The 21746-nt window shown below is 37.1% G+C and overlaps 1 protein-coding gene across 3 annotated transcripts in view; it reads right to left on the reverse strand.

Annotated features, from left to right (window-relative positions):
- The window catches only part of GTDC1 (glycosyltransferase like domain containing 1), a 315221-nt gene that overhangs the window by 180353 nt on the left and 113122 nt on the right, over window positions 1-21746 (reverse strand). For all 3 annotated transcript variants that reach the window (XM_015567145.1, XM_015567144.1, XM_015567143.1), the window contains 2 exons: window positions 6070-6237; window positions 1943-2116 (listed from right to left, as the gene is read on the reverse strand). In XM_015567145.1, the coding sequence (XP_015422631.1) occupies window positions 1943-2116; window positions 6070-6237 (342 nt within the window). The remainder of the gene's footprint in view (window positions 1-1942; window positions 2117-6069; window positions 6238-21746) is intronic.

Consider the following 21746-nt stretch of genomic DNA (forward strand, 5'->3'; position numbering starts at 1 on the left):
TAAGCATTCAAAAACTGTGTTTGTATTTTAAAATCACATTGGCGACTCTGCCTTTGGAATTACTAAGTATTTTTCAACATCTCAACAAATAATACTCTTTTAAGACTGGAGGCATTAGAATGATTGTCATTCATGCAAATAATCACTTACTTACACTATATGAGTTTGGGTTGGATAAAGCAAATTACCATTTGAAAATAACTCAAATAACACTCTGGGCTAAGACCTCGCTTATGAATGTTATCTTGGCCACAATATTTCTTAACCTTCTTCCATTTAGCGAGATGTATTTATGGTAATACAGTATAAATTAATAAACTATTCAATTGCCACAGGTGTATTAAACACATAATGATGGAGGGATATGTCATATGCAAATGAATTTAAAACAGTATTTATTTGGATTTCTATAGCAGTAATAATTAAGATGTGCTATAACCACCTATTTATCTAAAGATGTATATTTTGACTTTATATTATATGAAAAACATAAAAACATGTCAAAAATAAGGTTCATATTTAAAAATATGATCTAAAGTATAAGCTGTGTTTGAGATCATCGTGGATCTAATGTATAACAACTATATTTTTCAAAAGTTGAAATTTATCAGACATAAGAAAATTGTATTTATACAAATACACATTATACATACATATATGTATCTGAAAATCGATGGTTATCTTAGTTTCACTTAGCTTGATAGTATTCAAAACTGTAAATAAACAATTTAATGTTTTTGACAAATGACCAACATTGACAGGAAGCTTGAACAGTACAAAAAAATGGAATAAAAATTCATAGGGCCCCAACTTTAATCTAGTCTGTGACAATAACCAGCTGTGTGAGTTCAAGACAATCTCTGCCCCCTGGGCCTGCTCTCTGAACTCTGTAAAGTAAGGACTGGGCAAGGTGCTCTAACTGAAATTGTATGACTCACTCATTTGACTTGGTATTAGGCATATTTTTCTTCAATGAAATATTTACTAATAAGAAACTCAAATAAACCAGCACTGGGGTGTGGATGAGGACAATTGTCTCCATAGCAAAATCTGGACGAGCTGTGTAAGTCCAGAACACAGAGAGTACTGCCTGCATAGCACGGATGGACATTAAATCGTTTCCTGCCTTCATTTCAAGGATGGGGAAGAGACAGCTGTCCCTGAACTCTTTTTAAGGACACAGTCAGTTACAAAACAGCAGCATCCCCAGCTAGTGTGAATCCCACTGAAGCAAACTTACTATTCACAAGGGAGAAATACTTCTGGTGGTAGTAAAAACAATTTTGCTAGGTTTAATCAAAAGTGAAAAGGAATTCTAAAATGTTCCCTTTGAGCCACATCATCCGTTGCTAATTCAGGGTGGGCCTAGCAACCAGGGTAATAAAAAATGTCCTTAGTAACTGAGAAAGAGAAATGGCAATTAAGCGCTTTTGTGACCCAACACATAATACCCAACTCTCTATTAAGATAATATAAATAATAAAAAAATGGAAGAAGGGAAAAAGTGAAGAAAATAGCATGGAAAATGAAAGTAATCCAAGCAGCAAACTTTAGCACTGATTTACTTAGAACAGTTATTATTATACATATACATCAATGAATATAAGCTGAACGCAAAAGTTGAGAAATAGGCTTGACGATGACTTCTTTAACAAAACAACAAGGAAAGAACCAAAACAGTAAGTGTTAAAAGTCAAAACAGCTTGTTTTAGCAAACAAATAAATAAGAGAAAAGAAAGGAAGATCTCAATATCAGAAGTAACCATTCAGTGATAGGTCAGACAAATGATTATTTAAAATCTTTGCAAATCACAGCATGGTGAAATGGAATTCGATTCTCTAATTAACCATGCTTATGCTGAGAAGATAAAAATTGGCAAGAAGAACACCAATTCCTACACAGTTGGGAAATAATTTGACAAACAGAGTCAAACGTACTGACCTGCTCACATCAGGAAACCTGATGGGATAGTAAATAACTTGGCACTTGGGTCTGATGATGCTTTCCAGATCCTTGGGTCTGTGGTCAGGAATCAGCTTCATAAATTTCCCAATAGAAGTAAGAAACGACTCCATATTAAAAAGAGAGTTGAATACCACCACATCAGCCACCAGGCTGTAAAGGGAAAGGATAAATACAAATGATGAGCCCAACAGAGTTTACATTGCACCTTGGGTTTGCAAAAAAAATAAAAAAATACTCTGCACTTCCATAAGTAGTTATCAAAATGCCTCTAATAGATAAGTTCATTTTATTATATTATACTAGAGGCCCCATGCACGAAATTCGTGCAAGGGGCTTGGCCCTTGCAGCCCCGGCTGGCCGTTACGGCCCTGGCTTCGTCTGGAAGGTCGTCCGGATGGTCATTTGGATGTTTGGTCTAATTAGCATATTAGCTCTTTATTTATATAGGATCATGGGAAGTTAGATTGTTGGTGTCAGGATGAAAGGCAGGAGAGGAATGAAATGATTTAATGCTTTCTGTGAGGCTTCAAAGCCAATTATATTCTTCTACAATGTCAGGAACTTTCTATACTATCAACAGCAGTAAGTACAGTAGGACCTTTTGCTTTGTGACCCAACCACCCATGTTGGTTTCTCTGTCAGTGATGGAGGTTGTTTTATACCATACTACTGAGAACAGAACGTCTGCCATATTTTTCACTACCTTCAAGGGGACTAATTGAGATAAAGCTGTTTCATACTAGAGCATACCTTCAAAGTATGTGGTTGAAGTCTCTTTCTTGTTTTAACCTTTGCTTCAAGAAACTTTTTAAAGTTCTGGGCTATACAGGAGGGATCATATGGGGTCTCTACAGATAATTTCACCAAGATATTTGAAATAGTCAGAGAAGTAAAAGAAATTGGTAGAAATCATTACATAAAGGAACTCATTATAAAGAATCATAATACCATGTACTTTTCATAATTAAACAAAAGAAATGCAATATTGGCTACTGCTTTAGATGACAGACTGTGCTCCTCCCCATAATATTTTTAAAAAGCAAAAAGCAATCTGAAATACATAGCTATAAGGCAACGTGAAAACAAAGTCTGTGTGTCATAAATACATGAGCAATTTTCAGAATTTTCTATAACATATTCTTGGAAACCAATGAACACAAATGATAACCATGGGTGAGGGCAGGATAAAACATAAGTACAGGGTGAGGCAAAAGTATGTTTACAATTGTGAGTACACAAAACACAGAGTTTATATTCTTGTGTTATTGTATTATTTTCCATATGAACAACTGTGAACCCACTTTTGCCCCACCCTGTCTATAGTATAAATATGTACTATGTTCCCTTTATTTGTCAAAATACTGATTTCAGAGATCATTGTTTTGATTTTTTTAAAATGGCCCTCTTTGCTTTAAGCAGGGGATTTTCAACTGGAGTGCCACAAGAATTTTTAAAACATGCAATATCTGACTATTTAGTTAGGGGCACTGACCTCTTTTCCCTTAGATTGTCAATTAAAAAATGACAGCAGCCAACACAGCAATAGCTGTCTGGTGTGACTGAATCAAAATTATACCTATTTTTTAATCATATTGACATAAAATATGTTTTTTGGGTGTGCTGCAGAATTTTAGTAATTAGTTTTTGTGTGCCATGAGATAAAAAAGGTTGATAATCGCTGTTTTACCTAGTAAGCAATGAAACGGTGTCTCAGTGTCACCGGATCTCAATAAAATGAATACAAATGCTTTGATATAGGATCCAATAGAAAAAACAGTTTTACTTCACCTTTAAAATGATAGGTAAAAAAAAAAAAAGACTGAAAGAAGACATGCAAGTCCATAGACTGCAAAACACAGATGAATAAGCAGAGCTTATAGAAGAGGGATACATACCGTAGCACAGACTCAGCTTAGTTTAATTCACATTTACTGTGACAGCTAAAGTTCCTGTTATTAATACAGAGCGGAATAAAAAACCAACAAAAAGAATGTTGACCTGTCACCCCTATGCCTGCCTCACAAAACTGCTTTCCCATACAAGTTATTTTTTTTTTTTTTTAGTTGTGACCTAGTGCCAATTTGGGGATAGGGGTGATTACAACATGGATAATACAAAAGCATGTCAGAGAAGTGCTGACACAACACGAAGCAATAAGGAAGCCAATATAATAATATAGCAAAAGTTGAAGGATGTTTTACAGCTAGTCTGTTTTCACCATATGTCACATATTGTAATAGCGACCCACAGGTCATCATATATAGTTGCGACATGTGTTCGTAAGTCAGAGGGTTAGTGAAACCTCTATTTAAGGTGAGTGCTTATGTCAGTCATCTCCAAAGTCCTTAACTGCCACACGGCCAGAAAAGAAATCTCCCAGTGCCAACAAAAGCAGAAGTCAGCAAGAAAACTAGAGAAACATTTGAGGAAGCGGGAGTCATATGTTTCAAAGAGAATCTGAACAGGACTGCTTCCTGACACTCTTATTTTTCCTCTGGATAACTGTGAGCCGTTTTTTTCTTATTAACAAGCCAACCAATGATCAAGTCCACTTCTTTCTCTCCAAGCATGTCTAACAGTTTACCCTCTTGAGAAGAGCAATGCTGAAAAATCATGTAGGAGTTTTTATAGTCTCATTGCTACAAGCAAAAGCAATCTTTTATAGAAGAGAGAGATGAGGGGCAGTAAGCTAAAAATTTTTTTCAAATATCCGCATACAACCCAACTACTTACAATCTTAACACCCAGTCTATGCTAAATTAAAGATCCAAGATAGTTTACAGAAATACTCTTTTTCATGCATTTCCTCCCTGATATGAGTGAGTTTAACTTCCATTAACTTTAAAGCCACCCATAAAGGGAAAAATGGGCTTAATTTTTTCCCCCAGTTATTTCTCAAGGGTAATAAACACACACTATCTGAGGAAAAGAATGATGCTAATTCAAGAAATCAAAAGAATATTACAAATGTTTTCCATATTGATAAAGCACAAAATGATTTTATTTTTGTTTTTAAAACATATTTCCCTTCTCTGTTTCAATATAAAAGAAAGTATTTTAATTTTATTATGAAATTTTAAAATGGTTGCTTTTTATGAGACATTTGATGGGAAGCAGTTCCACTCTTTTGATAGCACTGCTACTTCACAATTGAAGCAGCTTGTAAAAACGATTGCAGAAAAGCATTTACAAAATGCTCAAAACACAGAAGCAGCGCCATAGAGCTATTTTCTATGTCAACTAAACTATGGACTATACTTGCAAGAGTTGAGAGTCTCTTTAAACACATCAACAATCCCAATTGCTAATAACTGTTTAAAAAGGTGAGTAAAAATTAGCCATTCACGGCCAAACTTAATCAATTCGATTGTTGCAGTTCTGTGAATAGGATGCCATAGCCACGCCGTTTCAGGGTTGTTATTAACTTCTTTCATTAAGTAAGCTTCAGGAGATACAGTTTGTTGAAGTAACAAGAGAGAAGGACCATCACCTTTGAAATGTCATGGTATTTTAAGGCAGTGCAATTTCAGAAGACTCAATGAGGGGGCAAAAAATACCAACAACTACCTAAAGATTCATTTTCCATAGTTTTCTCTTACAAATTATATAAAAACAAACAAACAAACAAACAAACCTCCTTACTCCATTATGTCTTATTTTTTGTTTACTCCTCTGAAAATTTCTATTTTGATTTTTGCTGGATTCATTGAAAGTGGTTGGCAACAGAGCAGACTGACTGCCCTTTCCGGAAAGTATGTCTTAAACAGCAGATGAGAGAATCAGGGGTGAAGAAGGTCCCCGTGAGCCCATTGATTCCATTGTGAATGTTGTAGAAAGTAGACAATTAGTTCGACATATAATTAGATCTTATATACATATACATATGTATATATGTATTTTATAAAAGGATTAGCTGTGATCCTATACATATATTGCAGAGGCACAAGTAATTACTACCATGGAAGTAATGTTTAAATAAACACTTGTACCTATCTTAAGGTGTTTTAAAATAAGGGTCCATTAGGTCTCCAGATTTAAAAGCTGACCATCTATCAAGATAGAAGTAGCAAAGGACTAAATATCATGATACAGTCGATACCTACCATGAGAGAATTTGGTTGTATCCATACTGGAAATCCCTCTCCTGACATTTCTTGACAGGATATACCAATTGGTTCTCGTGGAAGTAGAGAATCTTTTTCAGCTTCCCAAGGTCAGGCCGAAGGGCAGCCAGTTCAGTCAGGTTAAGCACTGAGCTTGCAAAGAGGGTCCTAGGAAATAAGGAAATGCGGGTTCACTGTCCAGAGCACGCTTGATGGGTGTCATCCTTTGCCCTTCTTCCCCCTCCCCACATCCTACCCCCAGAAAAACACGTGCCCTACAGGGACACATCAATAGTTAAGAATTAATACCATGTAGCAGCATTCCAAGTCTTGATCTCTGAAAAAAGCAGCTGCTAAGAACTATAAAAGCTCCAAATCTCATTGGTCTTCTCAGCTCAGTTACTGAGAGATGCAAAAAAAAAAAAAAAAAAAAAAAAGCTGGATGGGTTTTATTGAAAAAGGCAAGAAAAGCTCTATCTGAAGGACAAATGGAACAAAGATAAGGCTGACTGGGGAATACTTGGCTTGCCAGTTTCATTACACTTTACTTCTTTATGCAACCAACTACTGAAATTCAATATACAAGCAGGGATAGCACATGCTCATGTTATGACATAAACCCTTTTGATTTATGCAATAGACTTATCTAGTGTGGTCTTTTTCTCTTGGTATGTTTTCTCACCATGCCTCCCCCCCACTTCTTTTAACGATTCTGCAATATTTCTGGGTGGGTGGGGGGTTCTAATTTTTTTTCTCTGCTACTGGACTACTAGTGGCACCAGATATACAATTTATAAAACCCCTTAGAGATCACATAGATATTTAAAAAATGAAGAAAGGCTGATTGATTCCCTTTCTTTGGGGGAGGGGAGGAAACTGAAAGCTTACCTACCATGTTTATAAAGGAAAGTGTCTATCAACTCACTCCTTCCCCAAACACGTACTAAATGCCTACTACGTGCCAGGGTCCAGCCAGGAAGAACAGAAAAGATGGACAAGGCTGCCCACTGCAATGAATGCTGCCTGTCATAGTGACGTACACAAAGTACTGAAGTTACAAACAGGAAGGAGAGAGAACTGTCTGGGACAACCTGAAAATGTTTCACTAACGAGGTATCTACCACGTATGGACACAGGAGGTGCAAATTACAGTCCCTGAGCAGCCAAGTACATTTAGATGGCACAATTTTGATGGAATACCACCTTTATAACATAATGCGGCACCATCTGACCCTTGCAGCTTTAATTCCCAGTCTAAAGAATGAGGTTCGGGAAGGTTATGAGTGTTCCTGGAATCACACTGTTGGAAAGTGGCAAAGCAAGGCTCCCGGTCTCTCAGCCCCAAGTGCTTTCCATTACGCCAGGGACATGAATTGGTCATGGGCGAGTTACATTGCAAATGCATTTTTCTGTACTTAATAAATACAAAATATCATCCTTGTTATTACCATGATTACAACTCCTATAAATCCTCCCTGGCTGACAAGCCAAATGGCTAACTTCAGGTGTTTATATGATCTGCAGCACTAGCCTTTCACATAAGAAGAGTGATTACATAATAAGTGCATGTATCATAAATAGGAATTCAAGTGTCTTCTTCATGGGCTAGAAAAGGCACATCTGATCAAAAAGCAGTGATCTCAATTTTACACCCACATTGCTATATTAATGTCATGGTTTGTTGCTCTAAAGTAAAAAAAAAAAAAAATTAAAAATCTTACAAAGGAGATACACTATTGTTTAAATTGTCTCAGCGTACCTAACTAAAGCAAAGAGAAAAACTATGGCCAGAAAAATGCCCTGTTTTCACCAAAAATATTCCCACCACCACCTCATACAAATCTTTCAAGAACTAAAATTGAAAATTCTGAAATATGAAGGTATTTGCTTATCTACAAATCTTATCCTTACTAGAGAGAACAATAAAACATTAATCTCAATCAATATTGTCCTTAAAAGAAACTAGATGGCCACTTGTGGGTCTAATTATTGGAAAATTCTCCCCCTTTCCCCGTATCCCCACTCCCAGCCCCAACATACAAACCCATTCTTAATCATTAAGACCTGAGTAAATTCAACATTTTTCACACACAAGGTAGAAAAATTCATTAAATGTGGTCCCCTTATTAATTGTTAATTACAAAGAAAAAATGGTACCTTTAAAATGGAGAAATTTGGTAGACATGAATTTATCCAAGTGATCAAACTAAATATGACCTAATGGGACAAATTCATATCTTGTATTTCCCAATACAATATCCTGAGAAAGATTCAAATCACCAATGAGAAAGATACAAATCTGCCAGAAAAGCCTGATTTGAATTTGGTCATGAGGAAACGGACACATATCTTGCAAAATAACTGGACTGGATCTCCAAGAAGGTCAATGTCATTAAAGAATATATATATATATATAAAAAAACAGAAACCCCAAAGCAAAATGCCACTCTGATACTAGGTAGGGAAAAAGCAGCTATAAAGGAATTATGCGGACAACAGGGAGACTCTGAATATGGGCTGAATATAAGACTGTAAATTTTCATCAGGCTTAAATTTCTTAAGTTTAATAATTTTAATGGGTTTATATAGGATATTATCTTTCTTTTTAGGATGACTGTTGAATTGCTTATGTGTGAAGTTACATGATGTCTGCAACTAATTCTTAAATTGTCCAGTCAAAAGGCTACTAATAAATATTCATATGTATATATTTACATAAAGAAATAAAAAATGTGCAAATATTAACAATTAAGTGATTGGCATATTGTAATTCATTGATCTAGTCTTGCAAATTTTTGTTGTTATACATTATAAAACTACAATTTTGGGGAATATGCACAAAATGGCCTTAAGTAGAAGGGAAAATTATGCTACATGCCATAAGCAATAAATCCATCATATATGCACTTTTAGTCATAATCCAACTGTTAATTTCCTACATAAGAATTATCCTCAGGGTGGACCTGAGAAATCAGTAGAAAATGTTTAACCAAGGTGAGTCCTACTCCTACCACACCCCTCCTCTTCTCATCCTATGAGCTGATCACTGCCTTCCAAGTCAAACTCCCAAATGAAACAATGCAATACATTCAGAAATGAAATGGCAATGATTTTCAAAATCTTAACCACACCAACACTTCCTGTAGTTTCTTCAGTCATTAACAGGAAATTCATTATATTTTTATTGCTGATCTTGAAATAGCCCTCATGCTCCTACTTTGTGGAAATTAGCTCTATCATTAGTAAAACAGGTCTCTGCTTTTTCACTTGTAAAGGGTAGTTAAATTGGCCAATAAGCAACTCCTCAAATATTCAGCTCGATGATTCCCCAAAATAAGCAATGAATAGGCCCTCAAAAGGAACGCAGGTGTGACTTATAGGCAATTTTCACTTTGCTTCCTTCCATCAATTAAAAAAAAAAGTTTACAATCATAACAATGAGTGGCATCACTCCATCAGCAGCTAATCCCTTGGCTCCCCACATTCCTCTTGCCTCAGGTATTATTTAAGCAATAAATCCTAGCAAGGTGAGCTTTAGCATCCCACACTGCGAGTCTGGCAGGAAAGGGCATGAGGTGATAGCGAACACCAGTAGGAACAAGATAATTCCTGACAGCTGCTGCTTGAGCACAAGTTAAATTGAACAGTTTATCTCAGCGTGAAGATGTTATAAGGTTTTATGTTTAATATTTTTAAATTAACATAAAACCCAGAGAAAGCAGTTGGGCAATCTTTCACAAACATGACATACTACAATCACTGCATAAGCTGGATTAGTACTTATTACCACGCGACTACAGAATTAAGCTGTTTTTAGACCACCAAAGAGCTTTAAATTGCAACTTTTGTCTCTGTAAGAGAAACCTATATTTAAAATGTCTACTAAATTCAAATTAGCGGCTACATCATTAAGCTACCATCTCACGAGAAGTATAAGTAAGCCACTATTAGAATCCAAAAGGCTCAGGCTGCCGGCATGTTAGCACCTTTCTATGTATTTGGGATTGTGTCCTACACATGGTTCGATTGTTCTCAGCGCCCATTATATCTGCCATCTGAGTCATATTTGCTTGAGAAATACAAAATCATTCAACGCCGTGAAATTCAACATTCGAGTTTTTATCCTTTTCTTGCTCAGTTTGAATAAACTGGTTGCTTGCCTTTCACCCTGCTGCCTTAATATGTAAAAAGAGATGCTGAGGTACATTTAAGCAATGTAGGAGTGAGGACACTATTATCAGGATGCACAATTCTGTATCTTAAAGGAAATGGAAAAACAACGAAAGGAGAAACAGAGACAGGCATTCAGTATTCAACCACCACTACACATAATCTAGTCATACTCCCTCATTCCTCATTCCTGCCCCATGAAATCTTTTCAACAGCTGCCCTACCCACTCACCCCCAACCACTTAAAACAAATCAGGATATATTACACAGGTTGACACAGATACCGGTTTGGGTTGTCACTCATACTGAATGATTCATTGTAGGGCTCCATAGGCCCTGGCCAAAGAGTCAATTCCGTTCTTCCAGCTGTGTGGCTTCACTCAATGCCTTGTCTAGATTCACGTTGCTCAGCCTCATTCCCAAAGTCTTTGTTCTTTTCTGATTCCTGTCCCTTGATATCCCCTCTCCAGGACTATAGACCCTATACTTGCTGTGATGTAGCATTTTCTACGATGATGGAAATGTCCTATATCTGCACTGTCTAATATAGTAGCGACTAGCTACATATGGCTATCCAGCACTTGAAATGTAGTGAGTGCAACCAAGGAACTGAACTTTAAATTTAATTTAATTTAATTAACTTAAGTATAAACGAAATAGCCATACAGTAATGCCTGCTGTGTAGGAAAGCACAGCTCTGGATGGACCAGCTTGACTTAACCTAATACTCCACCCATGGCACCTGAATGCATTTCCTTACTTAATTGATCTGCTTGTACAGATCCTTGACTGGATTCTAGTAAGCTAATTGTTAAGTTCCTCCTGGCCAGGCTCTCCAGTTCTGGAATGACACTATTTCCTTTTTCCTTCTGATAATTAGAAAACACATACTCATTGCAGAAATGTTTTAAGTACAAAAAATATATAAATTAAAGAAATATCACCCACAACCACCCCAAAAAGAGATAGCCACTATTTGCATTCCAGCAATCATCTAGCCAATTGTATGTTGAGAATCATCATTTGCAAGATACTAGACTAAATGACAGACATAAAATAGGAAACCAAGTAGCTAAGGCAAGATGAAAATTGACAGATTGAGGAACTAAAGACCCAGGAGGCTGGAGCAATTCATTCAATGAGAGGATAGCCAGAGAAGAGCCTGAGGAAATCAATGGGCCTCTGGAAGACATGAACATAACTGTGGATTTTATGTTAACAACAACAGGTACAAACTGAAGGATTTAAGCAGGGAAACTACAAAGGTATATATGTATCTCGAGTGCATTTACTCTTGTTCCTTTTACTTTCTAATTATATATATAAATACATGGTTAGATAGGGATTTTTTGCTAGTAACACTTCACACAACATGTTGTTCTACCATTTTAAAAATTATTCTTAAAATATATGATTTTATTATATTTAATAATGTGATATGCATAACACCCCTAAGGCATGATTTTTATATTCATATACATAAAGCTTTACATTTTTGGTTGCATAGTCTCTTATATTTTATTAAGTTTATGTATTTCATAAGATTTTTTAATTACTTTTTAATATCAGAAAATTTTACTTACTATCAATGGAAAACAGATCGTGAGGACTCAGTTTGGAAGAAGGAAGAACAGGAAGGAGAGGAGAAGGAGGGTGGCTGGGCTAAGATGTCAGACTGGAGGTGAGGAGCAGTGGCCTGGCTGGGTTTGCGGACAGCACCATCAGGTTTGCTGATGGACTAGACATAAGGAGGGAAGAATGGAGTACTAGCTTTTCCTTTGCGTTATCACCTCCAATGTTTGTAAATCGTGATTCAATATAACAGCAGTTCAATAAAACATACAGGCCTACATGAAAATCACTCCCAAACATTTCAAAAGCCTTTGGCTTAAATATACTTTTGTAATTTGCAAAACCTGTGTAGAAAGATAACTGAGTTCTAATATTCATTAATCATTGATACACAAATTTCATTTTCAGCCAGCATGCTTCAGTTGCCAGCTCCTTCATCTTAATTAGAACACCTTTACTACACATTTAAATGCTATGGATTTTCAAAAACCTTCAAGAATACTGCATAACAAAATGTTTCCATTTGCTAAAACAACTAAGAATACAAGATTAAAATCCTATCTAAAAGGAAAGGAAATGTAGTCATTTCATTTCCTAGCTTCTTGTGATGAGTAATTTACAGGCTGCTTAGAAAAGAGTATCCCAGTTCCCAGAAGCTGTCCCGTGGTGTAGCACCAATTCATGGGGGCAGTTTTGCCTTTTTCCACCATGTCACGTCCCTTCCCAGTGCCTGCCATGCTGGCCAGGAGGGCACCGTGTAAAGAACACTTGCATGGAAGGCACGGAATCCAGGTCTGCAGGGAGGACCTGCCACTGAGCCACTTCTCCACCTGGCTGCTTAACACCTGTGCACTCCGCAGACACCGGCCCTCTGGACACCGCCCGCTCTGGTCTGCTCTGCGGAGGCTTATGGAGACAAATTACAGGGTACCTGTTGGAACTTTGTTACTAAAGGCGTCACTGAAATTTAGGCATCTCAACTACTCCAGCAACCTCTCAAGTCTTTTCATTCTTGGTTTCTGGCATAATGCCTAATCCATAAAAGACACTCAATAATTACATTTGTAACAACAAAGGATGAAACAGGAAGGAAGGCTGGGCACAAGTATTGAAAAAAGAAATCTCTAAACAAATGGAAATTGTTACTGTGTGCACAAATATTTTTTATGTATTTTGAAACTAGAACTCATTATTTTTTAATATATTTTTATTGATTTCAGAGAGGAAGGGAGAGGGAGGGAGATATAGAAACATCAAGCTGAGAGAGAATCATCATCCATCAGCTGCCTCCTGCATGCCCCCTCCTGGGGATGGAGCCCCCTACCCAGGCATGTGCCCTGACTAGGAATCGAGTTGTGACCTCCTGGTTCATAGGTCGATACTCAACCACTGAGCCACGCAGCCTGGCAGAACTCATTGTTAAGAGTATTCTTAAACACAGAAGGTAATATGAACTGCTCAGAACATTTATACATAAACCTGTTTTAGACATTCTACCAATAAGTCAACAAATCAAAATACTGTCAGATCTCTTGACTTGACAATGTAAGAAGTACAAGATATCATCCCTTTTGGAAAAGAGCTGACAATATAATTGGTAAAATAAGCCAAAAATACCGGAAACACTGAATAACAACAACAAGATAAGTACCTTCTGTCCTGTACAAGCAGAGTCACGAAGCAGCACAGCTGACTGGGAATGCAGGGAGAAGCACTAAACGCTATGGTTTGGTTGGAAGACAAAAGAGGGAGTGAGGAAAACCAAGAAGCCTCAAGATTCTGGGGGGCGGCAGAAGCCTGGGTTCTGAGGCCTTGGGTCTTGAAGCATCAGTACGATTTAAATAAGTCCGGGGAGAAGGGACAGTTTGCTAAAGTTTAGCAAAAAGATAAGTGATCAGATAAAATTGTTAAGGTGGTCTTCCATCAGACCCAGAGGTGCCCAAATGCAGGGTGGGAAGTTTGTAAAAGTCTGTGCTTTGTCTGTTAGCATATGGGGGTGCAATGTACAGTTATTATTGTACTAACAATGCCTTATTTCTTATTATCTTAACTGAGTTGTGACTGCTCGCTGGCTAAGAAAAGTGCTAGTCAATTGAAATAATGAGAGTCAAATAAAATACCACCATCATTATCACTTTCAACATAAGGAAGGTTGCCCTGTACATATCCAAATACAGATAATACCAGTTCATTTAAAACCATGGCTCTCCATCATCACTTAGTGATAATGAAATCCTGAAGTCACCATAATGTGATAGTATTCTGAAGGAAGAGAGGGAACTGTGTACCGTGTAAGTTTTTGAAATGTATATCATTTCATTTAATCATCACCTTAAGAGATGTGTCTTATTATCCCCATCTTACCAGTTCACTAAAGCACAAGAGGTCTGGTTAGATGCTAAGACAAGCAGTTTCTATGAGGCAGAGATGAGTTTCAAATACAAGTTGATCTGGCCCCAAAGCCCCTGCTTTTTTCAGTTATTCCACACTGATTTGGAATCATCTAAGGTTAGAATGTGACTCAATGTTTCCTGTAAACTGTACTTCTTAGTACAGTCTGTGTTTGAGAAATAAAAGAATAGAAATGGTACACAGAAGAACTGTACTCACCGGAACAGTTTTATTTCACCCTTCATTCATCACATATTTACTGAGTGATTGCACCATTAGACAAATTGTGGAACGGTGACATCCATCAAGGAGGAGCCCCTGAAGAGAGGTAACCTAGGCAGCATCATGGGTCACAGGAAGGAGTCAGCCTATTGACGTAACAAGGATGCAGGTCATCAGGACAGAGGGACAGAGAGAAGTGGGGCTGATGGAAAGAGCAATGACTTGATTCTGGGAGGGAGAGGGTGAGCATGACTCAAAGGTTCCCAACTTGGGTAATCGCAGTTAGTGGTAACATTCCTTCACAGAGAGGGGGAAACAAACCAGGTTGGAGTAGAGGGAAAAAAGAGAGAGAGTTTTCACAAATGCTAAATATAAGTAGAGTGCCCCCTAAGTAACTGAAGATAACAGACAATAGACTAAAGAAGAAATTGCATTAGAGATTTTTTTAAGGAAGGTCTTTTTATTTTACTTTTTTAAATCTTCACCAGAGGATATGCTTTTATTGATTTTTAGAGAGAGAGCGAGAGAAAGAGAGACATTGATATGAGAGAGAAACATCAAGATAGGTTGTGCACCCTGACCAGGAATCAAAACCGCAACATTTTGGTGTACGGATGACACTCCCACCGGGTCAGGACTATTAGAGATTTCATTCAACTAATGTGTCCGATAAAAATGTTGGTTCTGGTGTGTTATGTAATTTTATATATCTGTTTAACATGTTTCTCCAATATTTTACGTATTATCTTGTTTTTCCCCATTAAAGTATATATTCTTTGATGAGATATATTAGATCTGCTATTGGTTTTTTTAGTATCCGGTAGTTTCCTTAATATGACAGTCCCTACTCTGGATTTAAGTTTTCTTAGAATGAGTCCTATAGCTTCCTTGTTCATTTTCCTATCCCAGGTGCTCAATAAACTTATAGATGAATGAATGAATGAATGAATGAATGAATCAGTCAATCATTCATTCCCTCAATGACACTGAGAAAATAAAACTGGTGATTCTCTGTTTATGTAAAATGTTCAATATGATATTTACTTCTACCATTAAAATATAAGTTGGATAGCATCTCATGTCCCCCCCGCTCCCAAAAAAGAATGCACTTACCTTCTTATCTGAGCACACAAGACAATCCTAAGGAATGCTATTTGATGTCGTATTTGTTTAAGCCCATTACGTTTTCCTTATGATCCCTAAGAATATGTCCGGCACTGTTTTCTGCTTCACAGTCCTAGCATATCAGGTACTTAAGCTATCGCCCAAAGAAAAGGAACTCCTGGGGAAAGGTGGTGTCAACCTGGTACAGGGATCAGGAATACACAATGTCATGATAATGATTTCTGTCATCTTCAGGGATTCATGATCATCAGCCTTGAAGGAGTAAGTCAATTAACATGCAAAAGGCATCTAACTTGCTGAGTGTGCTGGGAACACTTCATATGGTGTTTTATCTCCATAAACTAATATAATTAGTATGTGAAATATTTATCATTCACCTCATGATTAATCTATCATAGAAGACTATTTCTTAACAGCAGCATATCATTTTACATTGGAATGTTCTTCACCCTTTAGTTCATGTCACTCATGAATCCCTAGAGTTTATTTCTAAATATTAGAAAGTTGGAAATCCAGAGATCCAAGGCAATGGATATGAATCTTATCATTGCTCCAACTCAGCCCTACCAATACTGTCTAAGATTATACACTTTTAAGGATACACCAATCAGGCAAGCCAGAACACTACTGCTCAAAGACATACAGAAAGCTGTGTTCAGGCACAAGCCTAAGAAACAAACCATAGGCAAGCTAGAGTGGCGTTTAGATACTATCATCATTTAGGCTAGAATATTATGACAACAGGAATAGTTACAATAGTCATAACAATAACAATAATAATATTATCCTGCCTCCTGGTATAGCAAGTAAATTATCCCTGACAACCATGGAAGGAGAGGTATTTTGTGCCCCAGTAATGAAAAAGCAAACATGGCAAATATGGTCAGTTGCTATTTTTACCGAGTCACATCTATTGCTAAAATTAACAAGCACAAATAAAGTGCCTCCTAAATATTCCATCTTTCTATAATCAGTCATAAGATCTAAATTTTTTTGTGCTTAGGAGTATTTGTTCTAAATTTGTTTCCCAGAATCCTGTATTCTATTGACTTGTTCTATCATTTGATTTGTGACATTTTGTTATGCTTCTCATAGAATTATTCCTGTGTTTTGATTATTGCGTCCATGTTTGTTTTGAGAAATCTGAGACAGTTCTTTGAAATCTTCCCTAACTTTGATGCTTAATAAGCCATTTGGAGAAATAACTCCTCCCCCCCCAAAAAAAAAATTTACTATCTCCAATGTATTACTACTTTGCACACCACTTTAATTATATGGATATAACTAGATAATTAATTACAGAAGTCAAAACCAATGGAGTGTAAGTACACAGTAGGCACTCAGAAAGTGTTTGGGAGCATGTACTATTAAATAATGCAGTGCATCAGTAGACGTAGAAAAATAATTTGAAGACATGAGTCCCAGGATTGTGTCCTGGTCTTTTACCCTTTTATTTTAAAGATGAGGCTTTTTATAAACATTCATTTGTTAATCCTGCGTTTCTTTCTCATCAAGCCAACAATGTAAAAATTCTAGCATTATGTTTCTAGTCTATATCACTGAGGGGAGTCTCACAGGGGGGAACAGTTGAAAGCTAGTTTTTCAAAGATCAAAACGTCCCACAAAAAAACCCACCTATTTTAATAACATAAAATGAAAATTTTAAACTCTTCTATGTGACTAAGTTTGATAAATAAAAAACATTGTATTTTTTAAATATGGCTCCTTTAACCACAACTTAAATAACTGCCCTGTTGTTTGTAGTTGTCTTTGTTTCCTTAAAGTAATATATGCATAGGTACAGGGGCAAAAAAACAGATGAAAATTTAAAATGTTATATAAACAATATTGTTGAAGGTCATTCAACACAACCTCCATGACATGGTAACTTTCTGAGATGCACTTTTCTAGGTCTCACCTACCACACTACACTATATGTGGGACTCATCAAATATTCTGGCTAGCAGGAGCTTCGTGTTTCCTTGGCCACACTTTCTTACTAGGTGACTAAGGAGCACAGACGAGGTCATCTGCCCTGGGCTAGCCAGTGAGTGGCCAAGCTGGGCCCACTATAGATTTAGTTACAGAAAGGGGGTCACAGGTGTTGTTTGGGCGCCTGCCTCATTTCAATAGTAGGAGCAGCTTTCAGTCAGATATCGGAATGGAAACATTCTCCACTTAGAAGGGGGGAAAGCCAACTCACTGTGGAAAAAAAAAGTCAGTAAAACTTTCTTTGATCATGTTTCACCCTTTCTACAAAATAGAGACAAAAGTACTTAAATGTGAACGTTAATAAGCACTAGAGACTCACTACAGACATCCATCTGAGTCTCAGTGTTATTTGAATTTCCACTGCCTACGTCTTAGGGTCATAGGCCATAGGTCACATAAAAGCCATTCAGAGCTTCTCGCTGCCACGTGAGGCATTTGCACACAGGGCGCAGCAGGGCAGCATGCCTCTAAGTCAGCCCCTTCCTTTCCTGCCTTTCCTCTGCTGGTACAGAATAGCGTCTGAGAGTCAGGAAATACACAGATTGCCAGGACAGCAGCAAGCAGGGAACCTCAGACCTGTCTGGGGAAACCCAGAAAAGCTTTCAAGGAAAAAACACTTGAGATGGACATTAAAAGATTAGAAAAATTCCCAATTCACTGTGTGTTAAGAGTAGGGATTGGAAAGAAGGGAGATAATGAGTTTCCATTAACAATGCAGAGGAAAAGCAAACACCCAGGACCAGAAATACCCACATTTTATATCTTTATATTAATATTATATATAGTTATATTTATATATGTACATAAACACACATATAGAGAAATAGATATAGATGTAGATGTGGATAGATAGATTGATAGAAATTTGATATAGTGTATAAGGGATAAAAAGCTAAGTTAGACTTGACATCCTTCATTTCATTTTTGCATTGGCAATCTATATTAATAAAAGCATAATATGCTAATTAGGGCGGACGTCCTTCCAGACAAAGCCACAGTGGCAGCAGCAGCAGGGGAATGGGGGCAGCACCTTCCCCTGATCCACCAGGTCGCCTCCCTCAGAGGGAGGCCAGACTGTGGCTTAGGCCAGGGGCTGAGGCAGAGGTGGTTAGGGGTGATCAGGCCTGCAGGGGAGCAAGTTAGGGGTGATCAGGCTGGCAGGGGGGCAAAGTAGGGACGATCAGACCAGCAGGCAGAGGGGTTAGGGGCAATCAGGTAGGCAGGCAGAGGGTTAGGGATGATCAGGCAGGCAGGCAGGTGAGCGGTTAGGAGCCAGTGGTCCTGGATTGCAAGAGGGATGTCCGACATTCCCCAAGGGGTCCCAGATTGGATAGGGTGCAGGCCAGGTTGAGGGACCCGCCCCCCGCCTGCCCTCCCCACCGAGTACAAATTTTGTGCACCAGGCCTTTAGTTGATATATAAGAAAAGAGCTTAAGTTCTATAAGAGTGAACATTTAATATTTTAAATAACTTCGTTGTAATCCCCATACCATGTATATTGCAAGTGTTATACATTGTTGAGACGATGCCAACTCACTGAAAATGAATTTCAGGATAAATTGCTCTCTAATTCAATTCCCAAAGTTAAATATAATCAGATGGGACATTCTAATAACTTTTTGCACTAACTCCTTATCTTGAAAAACACTTTCCAAGAAATGTTAGTATTTCACCACTCCATAGGAATCAGTAACAAGGCGAGACTCTCCCAAGAATATTCCAACAGTCCTTGCAACACGGAAACTGTCACGAAACCTGAGCATCTGGCGACTCTGCCACCATGAAGTATCCATATGGAAGAGACCAAAATGTGTCAGAGTCCCTAAAACGATTTTGGAGAGTGCAGAAGACAGAATAAATAATTCAGAATCGTCAACACTTCCAACAGCAGGTAGTGGATATGCTACCTGCTTCTATAATGTGCCAGAATGTAACATACGTGTGTGAGGCAGTTTGTGTGAGAGAGAAAAAGGCAGAGAGAGGAAGGGTATACATGAGCCTAAAAACTATTTTTATATAGAAACATCCCTAGGTAGTTCTCTTTGTAGGGACATCAGATCTCTGTAAGTATAGGTTTATAGATATACAGAAGAAAAAAATGAAGTCAATAAAAATGTATTTTAAGATAAATATAGCAACAGATATATTACTTCAGAGTCAGTTAAAAAAAAAACTGCGTTAACTTAACATCATGGTTGAAGTTGTATGTGCAAAAAAAGTCAAAAAATCCAAAATTATGGTTCCCTCAGCAACCATAACTGTGTCTTCATGCATATATGAGTATTCTGCATTACTGTAATGATGATACATTTCAGCCGTAATATCAGTTTATGCAATGTGACTGAATTAGGATTCTTTTGGGAACTATAACTTAGAATTTTTGGACTTTTGTGAATGTAAAATCGTAATCATAAAATTATATTAATATAGGGTGGGGTTTTAGCTTTTTATTTTCTGGCATTTAAAAAAACAATAAAGAGTGAGTGGTTGACAACATTAAAGTAGTAAAAGGTTGGTTGATTTGTAATAATACAAAAAAGATTTGATACCGAGCCTAATACCTTAAAATAGGGATATACAATCTACAAAGAAAAAGAAAAGTCCCTCTGAATATTAACCAAAAACAAGAACAGGCAAGACATCTTTCTAGAAGTGACTAAATTTACTCTTTCCATAAAATGTTAGTTTCTGATTAGGAGGTACTTTCATTTAACTAGATTTCAACATGAATATAAATACCAATGCCTGAAATAACTTCCTCACTATATATTCCTGCATTTTACCAAGGGAAAAAAAATAGTCTTACAATGGCCCTCCAGCCCAGCCAATGTGGCTCCATGGTTAAGCGTGGACCTATTGACCAGGAGGTAACGATTCGATGGGCACATGACTGGGTTGGGGGCTCGATCCCTGGTGGGGAGCATACAAGAGGCAGCCAATCAGTGATTCTCTCTCATCATTGATGTTTCTACCTCTCCCTTTCCCTTCCTCTCTGAAATCAATAAAAATATATTATTAAAAAATATCGGGCCTCCATATTTTTGAGAGCAAAGCTGGTTGGGAACCAGTTTCCTTTCTTGCCTGTGGAACATGGCAGGATATAACCGGTCAGATGAAACTGCATCACTGTCACCAACTACTTTTTGATCAGAGGGCTGAGCCTGACTCAGAATGTGGTTCACAATGACAAAGGTACATAATTACTAAGTTAAACTCAAGAACAAGGTAACTATTTTCTGTTATTATTTAGGTATTATACAACCATAGAGTAAGATGAAGTAAAGAACCATATTTTCACCAAAAATGTTAATCCTAGAACTGAAATAGCATTTCAAAATATTACTCTAACCTGTTGTACAACCTCCCTACTTGTTGCATTTTGTGAGTAATTGGTTATGCCATGTAAGTCCACATTATCATTCAGAGAGAATAAGAATGGTATGATGTCGAGAGGTTGAAATTAAGTAAATGAAAGCCCTATTTGATATTTTAGAGGAAAGCAGTTGAGCATGCCAATCAAGTTACTGATATGGCCAATTACATGTATGACAAAGAGGGGAAGGATCTGAATGTCCCCAGAGTTTCACAGAATGAAAGAATTATTGAGCCCTCTTTAATAGCATACATGCAATGTTGTTTCATTTTTATATAAATTGTAAGTGCAAACTGCAGTCCAATCAAATAGTAAAAAGAGTAATCATTACAAGATTTTGATATGGCAGTACCTTTGCACAAATATGAAGTAATATGTAAAGAAAAGCATATTTATTGGATAATTTATATATAAATAATGATTATAAATTATATATATGATTATATTAATTATAAATTATATATATGATTACATATAAATGATTACTTATGATTATATAATTTTTCTTTATATGCTTATATATTATAATATACTTAATATGTAAGCATATGACGAAAAGGTTGATTCTTGGATAATTCATTCAAGCAGTAAGTTATGAAAATTCATCAATAAGTAGAATAAACAAGGCAACTCAGTGACAGCTCACCACAGAGTCTATTTATGCAACTCCAGTTTTAACTGAGTCTGTGCTGATGGGTTCTTTAGCTTCATGTGTGATAGTCACGTTAAATCCAGACACAATAGGCACTGCATCGAGCCTACACAGTACAAAGACCTCTGGATGTGACAAACACAGTTGCTCCTTTTGCTTCAAGTGATAAATAACAGTTGA

This window comes from Myotis davidii, unplaced genomic scaffold (assembly GCF_000327345.1).
Source record: "Myotis davidii unplaced genomic scaffold, ASM32734v1 scaffold560, whole genome shotgun sequence".
Taxonomy (NCBI): Eukaryota; Metazoa; Chordata; class Mammalia; order Chiroptera; family Vespertilionidae; genus Myotis; species Myotis davidii.